Genomic DNA, 12,750 nt, shown 5'->3' on the forward strand with positions numbered 1-12,750 from the left:
AAATAACACAATTTGTAATGCGTAAATAAGACTATAAATTAAGCAATAATCTACCGAACCCTTTTAAAAGTAAACTTAAAACCTTTAAACTTAAACTATTGCAACTTGTTCCCATCAAACCTTCATACACGACTCCCTGGCCGCAACATTGACAGCTGATAAAAAGTAAATAAACAGTTAATACAGTTGCAACGTCAAGTTGACTGGTTGTCCGTCATAGGTGCGTATACGCAGCGACAGGGGTCGTTTACCCCAAGAGACCTGTCCAGGCTCCATAATTGTCACTGTCAACTTTCGCGGGACTCGGCGATATAATTCATAGATCGATAGATAAGTAAGTAGCCATTAAAGCAGTGTACCAATCAATATTACAACCAGCTCGTAGCTTTATGACTGGTTATTAAAATATCGTAATGTTTTTCGAAAGGTGTATAGTGTAGACTAGTGTAGATAGGTAACAGACAACCGAGAGTTGACTGTTACCTATCTAGGTACTTCAATTATTATAATTGGGGGTGAAATTATCACCAAACTCCACCACGATTCCAGACTCTATTTTAGAGTATACTAGCAAACCCGGCGAACTCCGTTTCGCCACCAATGATTTTCCTGCTTTTCTCTTAATTTTTTCCTAGATTTTCTTTACTATAAACCTCTCAATAAGCCGAGACTCTTTGTGTGATCCACAAATTGTTATTTCGGGTCTGGATGTCATGTGCATGTGAATTTGTATGTTTGTAAACGCATCCACGATACAGGAGAAAATCCTAATGTGGGACAGCGTTAAAACAATAATAATATTTTAACTCGCCGTTAAAAAACCCCAGCGGTAGTTTTACAGGTAGTAGTCGCATGGTCTGGCCATTCATGGCTCTCTACGTAATAATTAAATCAATACAACTATCACCTAATGTTAAATGCTAGATAGATAGCTATAGATAGACAGAATCTAGTTTTATCTAGGTAATCTGGATTTTGGCGACAGATGTTGGCTACCTTTTTTTAGTCGAAAAATCGTCCTATGACTTCCCCCACCCTGGGCGATGTGAGACGGGAGTGTCAGACTCTTACTAAATAAAAACCACCCCGTTCCTACTCCTGCTTGTCGAGCCGGAGCCTCGGTAAACCCGCTAGGTAGTCTGCAGCTCCGGATTTTGGCTACCTAAAGACTTGGTATTTATTCCTTAAAACAGATTGGAGGTCCTCTCCCTTCCCTTCCCTTCCCTTCGACTTCACAATAAATGCCTCTGAAGCCAATCTATTCTGCACCTAAAGTACTAGAGTGAAAGAAGGAAATTGCCTGAACAATAAGTATTACAATTGGCTAATACTGGCAATAGACTACATCACAAACTTTTACTTTTAAAGTGTGTGTGTGTGTGTGTGTGTGTCAATATTTGTCGTACAAGTACGTCTGAGAGTAATTTGCACCTATTAGCAGCCAGTGATAGCTTAGTGCTCCCAATGCGATGCGAGCGACATCTATGATTGGCGAAAATGTTTAATTCATATTTTTTATTGCAGAATGTTGGTTTGTTTGTCTTTTTTTATACAAGTGTAGTGATGCAGGGACGTGCAGCGTGTTTGGCCATGTCTGTTGTCTTGCGAAGGGGTTGGCAAAAAGAGATGCTGTAGTTTCCACCCTTATCTCATTACTTGCTTGTGCTTATTAATACATAGTTTCCAAAATAAAATAACAGGGAACAAGAACATGACGAAGACTTTTTGTCCTATATTGTTACCAACAGTATCAAAGTGGAAATCCTATCGTTGTTAATTGTCCTACTTAGAGCCCTATGTATTCGTAGTGTTGAAGTTGCATTTCATAGTCTCTTAGTTCAAAATTTTCTTTTTTACAAAGTAGAAAAAAGGTAATAAATATAGATATGTATAAATATACTCGTGTCATATAAGGCAATAACGTTAGAATAGTGTTGTCCTTTCATGGTCAGGTTTAATTTATAGACTGCCTAGTAGGTCAATGACCTCAGATATATCCTTGTGGCGACACATTGACAAGTGACAAGTGACAGATGATAGTAGTCGCACATAAACTATCGACGAGCAAATCAACGGATGACGTCACAAATATCCTGCATCACACATATGAATTTATTTTCATGCGAATTAACACGGATAGAAAAATCCCAACGAACAACAGTTGGGCAGAAAGCCCGCCAGGCATGATCACCTCGCCTGGTCGGAGGATCCTCCTTTTCTTAGGGAACTTTACTCGCTGTTTCCTAAAGTGGTGACCCCGACGTGATTGAAACCAACCTTCACGGAGCAGATCAGCACCGTCATCCTTATCGCCATCTCCCTCACCCATCACCTCTCCGCTGAGCGGTAATCAAGTCGCAGCTAACCAGCATCCTCGGCCTCATCAGGGACCACCACACGCTACATCGATGATATGCAGCCTGGTTCTTCCCTACGGCCTCATCAGCGTCTAGGCACAGCACTCTCTGCACACGGTCTGAGGACGTCTTCCTCCCGTCAACGCAGACGCCAGCCACTACGCACCTACCCTCGCAGCATCTATTCCCCGACTCACCGTGGGACACTGCGAGCTTCACTACTCCGACTCACTGGAGTATCGCCCTGCACCGCTCACCCGACTCACTGGGCATTTTAGCGGCACAGTTCCGACTCACTGGAACTAGGGACATTCAACACTGGCTCTGGCACCGCTCATCTCAAGCATCGACAGCCGTCTCAACAGGATCGACCTCCGGTCTTGGGGGGGAGTGATGTGGCGACACATTGACAAGTGACAGATGACAGATGACAGTAGTTGCACATAGACTATCGACGAGCAAATCAACGGATGACGTCACAAATATCCTGCATCGCACATATGAAGTTTTCATGCGAATTAACACGGATAGAAAAATCCCAACGAACAACAGTTGGGCAGAAAGCCCGCCAGGCATGATCACCTCGCCTGGTCGGAGGATCCTCCTTTTCTTAGGGAACTTTACTCGCCGTTTCCTAAATCCTTATAAGTAACTTTATTATGTTGCGACTTTAGATAATCGCAGTGGGTTGGAATGTCACTTCTGAATCAGCGAGAGATGAGACTATGGCAGATTTCTTTTTGGGACAAGTCCGCCACAACCTCCCTATACTGCTGCAACTCAAATAGTGAGGTACGGTGCGTTCCAGGAACATTAACTACCTTGGATCCCGCTACGAAGTTAATCAGAAGATATTATAAGAGTAGAAGAAATACCTTTAAATCTTGAGACAGTAGCGTTCTGTGAATAGCAGTTAGAACATGCATGACATACCTAGGTGTATATATAAAGAAATGAATGTATATGAATGTTTGCATACATTTAAATGTGACCCCAATTCTAAGTTTAAGAATAATACTACCTATGTATAGAGATAAGTTACCTATACCCATACAAAATAAACAGTTTGAGATCGATTTCAACAAAAAAAAATGTCTACAAACACGTAATCTTGAAAACCTATTTCATAGAATAAAATCAAATGGCCAATAAGCATAATTATGTGGACATTACGGTACATATTAGCTAGCGGGCAGTGGGTTCGACTCCGGGCAGACCTGTTTCGAACTGTAAACTAAAATAAGTGATGGTAACGGCTCCATAGTAAAAAGAGAAAGTTACTTGAACATTATACGTTTAGTTTTAACTAGTTGTCTGAACCGACGGCTCCGAATTATTTGCGTACCTACGTAATCAAAACCTAACTTTTTAAATACCGTGTTGAGGTTTGTTGTTACCAGTCAGTCTCGATGTTAGACTACACAATGTACATGCAATTACTGCAAGTGAGATTTGAAAATAAAAGATTTTTTGAACGATGTAATAATAATTGACTATGTTTTACAAAATATGAATATCCATAGGTATTAATTGTACCTACTTAGATAAAAGTAGGAAATACAATCTTCAATAGTTACAAAGAAGTTAGTACCTTAACCACTGTTTCTCTCATGCAAACAACAACAAACATAAAACTTAAACAATAAACACCAACGTATCATAATGTATGGTCATCAACCTCACACTGCGTGCTTAATCTTATTTTAGCAATATGAGGCAATATCCTTCTGACCGGCAATGACTCATCCAACCGCACACTCCTGACATCCAACATCCATTAATGGACTTATGACATACAATATCACTTTAAACAAACAAACAAAAGCACAAACAAGGCCCAAAACAATAAATACATTTAAAAAATCAAAACCTGTCGCCATATTTCAAGATTTCATTGACCAATAAAAGTATCAGGAGTGCGTACACGCGGCCATTAATCTTTGGGAACAGAGTGCGCCGGCGCATGTGGCTGAATCAAAACACGACGGATCGTTAATTGTGCGGCCTTGTGGACTCCCACCGGGGTAACGGGACTTGGCAGACCAACTGGGGGGCATAGACTAGTTATGTGAGTAGAGCAGAGATGTCCAGCTTCGTCTTACCGTTGAAATATGTCAAAAAGTCTTGATTAAGATTCCATAGAAAATACTTAGGTCCGGCCATCATAAAAGTGTCACAAGGCAAAGGGACCGGACATGAAACAGTCTCATCAAAATTATCGTCTATGAAGCTTGTCAGTATTTTAAACCCCCTCCTAAATAGGAGGAGGTCTCGGTTACAATGGAAGTAGGTACTATTGCTGAACCTAGGCACCCATTGACTGTTGATGAAAGATGAATAGGTCATCATTTAGGAAACTAGTTAGCTAACAATGTTAGTTTTGGAACAATCTGCCGGCTTCTATTTTTCCTTTGAAATATAACCCGAGTCTTTTCAAAGTCATAGTGAATAGGTACTTTCTATTTCTATGTGGTCAATCTTCGGCCACATCTTGGCTTCGCCGTTCTGGCAGAAAGCGGGTTGGAGGTCAAACGCAGACTTATCGACGCTAAAAAAACATCAAATATGACATATATCAAACTGAGAGAACATAATTTTTTAAATAGGTTAAAAATTAAACTTATCAATCGCATTGAACATTCTTAAAACAATCAAACCTTTAGCACCTCATCTGCGTCATAATTAGTCTTTGCGCGACCACGAATATCAACAACATTACCGCTTACATGGGGTCGGCTCGTCCCACGCGGCGTGCATTGATATAATTTCGATACTTTGTGACTAACACGACATGACTTTTTAAATAAACCCTTACAAATGGCACGCTTGTGGCCTGAAGTACCGTTACGAATAAAATTTACAATATTACATATTATCATCGGTTCGAATATTTGATATCGCGGATGATATATTGCTGTTTTAGTTTAGGTAGGTATTTATTTTACTAACGTATGATGTGTGTAGGATTGCGATGTGTCATAAAACCTTGTTCCCTTGCCTAACACCATAATCAGCCTCTTTTAGACAACTGCTGAACAAAGGCCAACGTTTGGGCCCAGTAGGGCTGATGCCTGATCCGGAGGCTCGAAGGGCACGAGTAGCTGAAGGGGGTTGTTTTTAATCAGTAAGAGTCTTAACACTCCTTCTCGCCTCGCCCAAGGCGGATAAAGTAACTAGATGATTCTCCCCTCTTAAAAAAATACTCGCTAACTACTGGCCACTAAGCTCGATTTTCAACTCTTTGGAACGTTTAAGGTATATACCTACCTAAAATTATGGGGGTGTGTTTTGGATTTTTGGAAAATCTCAGAAACATGAAAAAAATGTGGAAATAAGCATTAAATTATATTACATTGAAAAAAAAGTAAACAAAAGTATATTTCTGTGAGTCTTTATTATGCACACTCACGTCTTACTATGTATGTATTTACATCAATGGTATCACAGTGACGGCGTCACTCAATGCGTACAAAAAGAAGTGGAAGCATATTCAACAAGTTTAAACCTTAAAACTAGGGTAATTAGGTCGAAACAAAGATTTAGACTAGTTTCAGACGGAAACTTAGGCACTTTTCTATAATCTCTAAGGTCCAATTTACATTAGCACATGGTCGAAGAGCATCCAAGTGAAATATAGTAAATCTTTAGTCACATGGCAAATTCCCCTTTATCTCCGCTATATAAAGCACATATTATTATTGTGATAAAGTCAGCATTAATTGTGCTTAAACGAATGATGCATTATTTAATTTTGATCATAATTTATATGACATTCAAAGTCAAACTTCTCCTGCTTGAGTCGCGGTCAAGACTCGCTGTGGCCCCAGCATAGGGTACTAGGAACGTAGTGGGAACAGGGTGGCGTATAGTCAGTAAGTCTGACACTCCCTCACGCCTCACCCAAAACTGGAGGAGTCATTTGATGACTTTCCCTCTAAAAACAAAACTTTAAAATATATTTGTCCATTGGGAGATAAGGGTGAATTTATTATGACATCGACTTTTTAATGAGTTTCGACTCTGTGCTAATATGAATCGACTCTAAAGCCTCAAAAGTTTTAGAATCAGATTCTTTTGAGGCAAGAAGCAAAAAAAAAACAATAATAGTCATTGGCATCGTGGCTTTTCGGCAGCCATAGACAAAATGATCACAGACTGATTGAGTTTCTCTTTTATCTATGGTATCAAAATGGTAATTTCTAAGTAACTTACTCATATTAATGATAATAAACTTTTCAGTTTTAATAAAATCTCAAATGATTAAGTCAAAATAAGCAAATGTACAAGTTATAGGTAATTCTATAATGACCGATTTCTACGTACATCTTAAACTCTTTTTGAAAAAGTTTCTTTTCTCATAATTCTATTGAAATTTATTCATTATTATGTCCTTCATCTTACTGACTACTCTAAAAGGGGCGATCCATAATCATTGCCATCGATAATATCTACAGCGATTTTAACTCAAAAATTTTATCTTAGGTCGGCTTAAACAATACTCTTTATATAGTACATAGAAATCGGCCACACATATAAACAAACGAAACAATAAAATTTACATAAATGAAAAACAATTTAGGTACTACTAACCAAGGGAGGTTATCAATTTTATACCTTGTCCAGAATATGACTTTTAACTTTTCACATTTTTCCCCATCTAAACCCACATAGGATTGGCTCCTGTGTCGTGGGTGCGTTAACAAACATACAAGTTTACATACACATGACACCCGACGGGAACAGAACCCGCGACACGTTGAACAGCAGCCAATTGGCCTACCACTGCGCTACGCATCTAGTAAGGGTATATACTCAACAAGGGTATTTTTTCAATTAATTTTTCTTTTCTAAATTAAACATGTGTGCATATTCATAGTAACTACTGTGAGATGTAGTAAATTGATTGAAATATACGGAGCATTCACGAAAGCTATTCGAGTAAACCTCGACTAGTTTCGAGCTACAGCGGGACCTATAAACACGAGCTATGTTTGCAGCGACATTTGGTTAACTAGTCGATATTTTTTACAAATAGTTCACGTAATTTGGTCATATAATATATGCTGTATATTTCAATTAATTTAATGTGTGCATACATGCTAATATAGTAATTTGTATATATACACAAAGTTTACGCTAGTTACATAGCATCTAACAATACGTATCGTCTATCGATATTATGTACTTGGTAAATATCAATACACATATGTATCAATTATTTCTTTACAATGATTTATCTCTTTACCTTAGTCGTAGTAATAAAAAAAAATACGTTTTTGTCCATTTTCTAAGAGGTATACAGAACACAGTTAACCAAAATTTTTGGTTTCAAATGAGCAAAAAAATTAATAAAAAAAAGAAATATCAACTGATGGTGAGCAATCAATGCACACCATAACACCAGAGGAGTTACAAGTGCGTTGCCGACCTTTAACGAGAAGGATTAGGCCTTCGGTAATCTCACTTACACAACGCAAACGTTGTTTCACGCCAGCTTCTTGTGAGGCCGGCCGAGCCGAGTAGGACCGGCCCATTTTTCCAAAAGCATAGATGTGGAGTACAATTTCAAAATACATTTTCAGCAATGTAATATCAGCCTTAAAGCGTAAGAAATAAGGTGCTTATTAGAGTGACTAATAACAGCAATACAGCAAAATGAATAAAATACGTAGGACACTCAAGTGATAGATGGCAAGAGAGTTATAAAAAAAAAAAATATATACTGCTGATAGAGACATAGTGCTGGGGAAGTTTGATCCGTAATAATTCGTAAAAAAGTACAAAAACATGACGTCATATGATATAAATCATTCATATAACAATTTAGCTGACAGACATACTATTTACTAGTATTTACGGTCGTTCTGCCAATAACTAAATAGTCCGTACTGTATACATAATAATAAAAAAAAAACAACGTCAATTTTTTTTAAATGGCATGGTCAGTTTTATTTTAATTATAATTGTTACTTTTTATCAAATCAATCAACAATTTAATTGTCACTTTTTCTGAGTGCATAGGCACATAATATTAAGTGGCACATCAATTTTACACCCATTGTGTCATAAGTCCCATGTAATGGGAGCTACCGTTTAATGGCTAGTGCGAAACTCTCGTCTTTTCATCCAATAGGTAACTAGCTGTCACACTATTGGTGATTCAATTTTTGACAGCAATACTGATTGGCCAAAATTTATGTGTTACAGTAAAATGGGGTGAATAGGGATCGAGAGGTGAATAGGGACAGAAGAGGGGTGAATAGATACTATGAAGAATTTCCCTGTACCTATTCACCCCTCTTCTGACCCTATTCACCTCTCGATCCCTATTCACCCCATTTTACGGTACTTAAATAAGAGCCATCTAATATGGTGTTTAACAAAATGATAGCCACCAAACATTTCAGCTTATTGCTAGCCAAGATCATGGCATAACATAAAAAAAGTAAATGTTTATTTACGATTTAACAATCGTAGGTAAATTATATATTATTGCTTTTAATTCGTGTTCTATCTATGTGGTAATAAGACAATTTTTTCTTATGTAAAGGAGGTCCACAGACCAGCAGTGGACGACCATGGGCTGTTGACTATGTCGTTGAAACAATAAATATGTATGGACAATGGATAATACTTAAAACTGGTTGATTTCACTAAAAGCTGCGCTTGCCAAACTTAGTTCAGTATTTTATAATAACTCTAGATATTTTTCTTTCTAATTACTAAAAAAAGAAAACCAAGAATTCTATAGTTATTATATATTTACATATTATGTGCAACCAGTTTTAGGCATATAGTATAAACACCAAGCTAAGTTAAATCAGAACAACTGTACACACAAACTATCAAAAGGTAATAAACAACAATGATATGAGTTATAGCAATATAATTTTAACCATTAAACTTTAAACAATTCCGCAAACGATGTCGTCATCACGTATCCAATGACGTCACAATATCGCTACTGCTAATCAATACAGATGTTTTAAATTAATATCAACAAGAAAACCGAGCTAAACTTGAAATGTCTGACAAATCTAAGTGGTAAGCTCCTGGTCTATAATAGAGAAACTAGTCAAAGAGAGAGTTAGTAGAAAAGTCTCACCCATCCACTTATATCACTAGAACACACACAAAGTCACAATTAGTTTATATATCACTCCAGTTCCATCGCATTTCTCATATAGTTGTCTAACTCCTGGTCTAAAGCTGCCTTGGTGCAAGACATGTACTGGTCCAGTTGCGCATCTAACTCCTCCTTGGTTAAAATGCGGTTCTGTGATTGGCTGCGTGTGATTCCACCTGTAAAATGATAAAAATAAACATTAGAATGAACTCTAGTCATTTCAATGAAAATTATACTAATTTTCTGTCTTGTGGATGTGATTACAAGCAGTGTTAAAAACACATTACACAGAGACCCAGAATAACAATTTGTGTGAATCACATAAATTGTTCCATGCGGGAATTGAACTCACAATACACTGTGCAACAAGTTGTTGCCAACAACCAATCGCTTAGCCATTCCGTCAATCAAAATAAATGTAGCAGTTTACAATATAACTATGCCTGCAAAATGTGTGTTTTCTATATTTTTTATACACCAATACAAACTCTAAACAAATCAGCAAAACTTGACACAGTACCTCGTCCTCTCGCGCGGCCCCGCCGTGCAGTCTGTGCTCGTTGTCCCTGTGCACCAGCCTGTTGCTTGTTCTGTGTCTGTGTGCCATTCTGTTGCTGTGCCTGGCGACGTTGCCCGTTCTGTTGCTGTCCCCCCCGGCGACGCATGCCTCGGCGTTGCTGGAACCCACGACGTTGCTGCCCATTCTGTTGCAAACCATTCCTCTGCCTCAACTGACCAACCTGACGGTTTCCTACTTGACGACCAGTCCTGAAAGATCATAATTTAAAATAAAACAATGTTGCATACAAAAAATCCTTGCACTTGCACACTTACATGATTTTTTGCTCTCAAATGACAAATTGGGAACTTGGTTTTTAGTAAATCACTACCATTTTGTCAACTGTGTGAACAAGGTAAACTTTCAGTTATAATGAAGTTGTTGTTCACCCCTGGCGAAGTCATTCTTGCTCATTAACAAATGAGCATAATAATTAAATTAATGATGTTGTACCTTAGTTTGCCCCGCAATGCTCTCTGGCCGCCGCCGCGTTTGCGAAACCCGCGCGCTGGTCGCGCGCGCCACGCTAGATTGGCCAGGTTGCTGAATGACGCTGATCTACTGCGGAAAGAGAATAGAGAATATTAAATTGTCATCTATGTAGCTACATTAAATTATAGCAGAACACCAAGTATTGCGTCTGTTGATAAACTCACACACGTTACATAGTGCTAAAAGCTGGTGTAAAGTTTTGTCTCACATAAAAATCACTTATGCACAACTGGGCCAGTTGTCTCTTTTTTAATATCCCATCACTGTGAATAACAGTGGTGAATCTAAACATTTTAGCATTACCTTGCAGTTACCCTAATAAGTACCCTTAATACCAGTTTGTTTTATGATGAATGAAAACAAAATAAGAGCGCGTTTGGCACTCTAATTGGCCGAACACATAGCAAATGAAACATCCAATCAGAGTGCCAAATGTGCACTTGTTTCAATTACATTAAACATAAAGCAAACTTATACTAAGGGTCTATTCACTGACTGGCGATAACAATTTACAGCTTGAGCTTTTACCAAACTACTCATATATGATGATCCTTACCTGAGATTATTGTTAGACTGCCTCCAAGCCACTCTGTTCTTGATGCTCTGTTGGCTGAGATTACCAAAACTGTTGGACCTCCTTAGACCTGCCAGGTTTCCATCACTGCCAACTCGGCGTAAGTTGGACTGTTGATAACCTAGCCGTTGTCTAAGCGCTAGCTGGAATGACAAAATAATACCATGTTTAGGATTGATAGATAACATAAAAGTAAAAAATAAAAGGAGTTTAAAGTTGTATTTAACATTGTTTGTGGTGTATTACTTCATAAAAATATTTAATTTTATTGCAATATTTAAATATTGTAGTTACTAACAGTAAAAGTTTAGGGTACCTAATTCTTTACTGGTACTAATATTAGAATCAGAAGATGGAATCTCGACACAAAATATCGGAAACTCATAGACATAAATAAACATGGTAAATATCCTGTCTTAAGTTCTAATATTAGTGTTAGTGACCAAATCAGTTCAAAACCTTATATTATTACTGGTAGTTAGTACTAATAATTAAAAAAGAAACTATACAGGTGTGCATCAAAAATCCTATTTCCAAATACCTGTAGTAAAATCGTTATTGGTTTACTTGTTGTAACTAAACACCACATGCAAGTGTTTAGTTTAAGTAGCAATAAAAAGGTGAAATATTTTCTATATTAAAAGGTAATATGCAGGTCGTAATTTTATATGAACTATAAATAATAACATGTATGAACAATATGCACACACCAAGGTCAGGCGTGGTATTTATTTTCACAGAATTTTGCCTTTGAACACATGTGGTATTTTTGAAAATTGCGTTTTAAATATGTAATGTAAAAGCATTATAAACATAATTAATCGTATAGTTACCCTTTTCGCTTGCATCTCCAGCCGGCGAGCGACCTGCTCAATTAGACGGTTGCTATAGTTATAATTTTGGCTTATTAAGGATCCCACTGAAGCGCGTCTCTTCCTCTGCAGTACACGATCCGGTGCTGCACTCGCCAACATCGAAAACCGATCATTGAGACTCATCCCCGTAGCATGAAGACCATGTACTTTCTCTATTACCATCTTGCTAGGCGGTATTCACTTTGTAGATAACCTCAACGGCCACAGAATCACCGACTATTACACGAACTAACGAATCACAATCACCACTAACGCTCATATAACACGAATACTTATTCCAACGTAATTTGATACAAACATTTACAAGCAAAGCGAAAATTTTCACTGACGCAGCTGACGCTCGCGGCAACGTATATTTTATAATCTGTGTAGTGTAGAGTTCCATGCGAAATGACGCTGACAGATGACAGGCAGTGTTACCAACTTTTGAAAATATTTTCCCTTTAGGTTTATGCTTTTGAAAACCTCTAAATAAATAATATCAGTTAAAAAAACAGACAGCTAACTGTTCAATATGTATTACAATATGCAAAGGGTTCAGCATTGTAACTTTTACACATTACCCTATAAATTAAGGAATATATTTTTTTACTTTTTACATATAGTTTTACGTTATTTTTTATAGTTTATTTTTCGATAGGAAAAAATTTTTAAATTATTATCGAAGATATTATGATATATACCATTGCTTTACTATCTCTGAAGGGGTAAATCCTTTAAGTTGGTAACACTAGCTGAAAGTTGTACTATCTAGCAGGCCAGGCGCC

The 12,750-nt window shown here is 37.6% G+C and overlaps 1 protein-coding gene across 2 annotated transcripts; it reads right to left on the reverse strand.

The window, feature by feature from the left end:
* Positions 1-5,732: 5,732 nt before the first annotated feature.
* On the reverse strand, positions 5,733-12,361 carry LOC118278107 (chromatin target of PRMT1 protein-like). Of its 2 annotated transcripts, none has more exons than XM_035597181.2 (5): positions 11,942-12,361; positions 11,091-11,251; positions 10,496-10,600; positions 10,004-10,251; positions 5,733-9,659 (listed from the first exon to the last, which is right to left on the reverse strand). In XM_035597181.2, exons 1-5 carry the CDS (start codon positions 12,143-12,145, stop codon positions 9,514-9,516), a joined length of 864 nt encoding a protein of 287 aa, XP_035453074.2. In that variant the 5' UTR covers positions 12,146-12,361; the 3' UTR covers positions 5,733-9,513. The 2 variants fall into 2 exon arrangements, with proteins under 2 accessions (XP_035453074.2, XP_035453073.2); XM_035597180.2 differs by having other exon boundaries at positions 10,496-10,603.
* Between the last annotated feature and the right edge of the window lie 389 nt (positions 12,362-12,750).

The sequence above is a fragment of the Spodoptera frugiperda genome, chromosome 18 (assembly GCF_023101765.2).
Source record: "Spodoptera frugiperda isolate SF20-4 chromosome 18, AGI-APGP_CSIRO_Sfru_2.0, whole genome shotgun sequence".
NCBI classification, from domain to species: Eukaryota; Metazoa; Arthropoda; class Insecta; order Lepidoptera; family Noctuidae; genus Spodoptera; species Spodoptera frugiperda.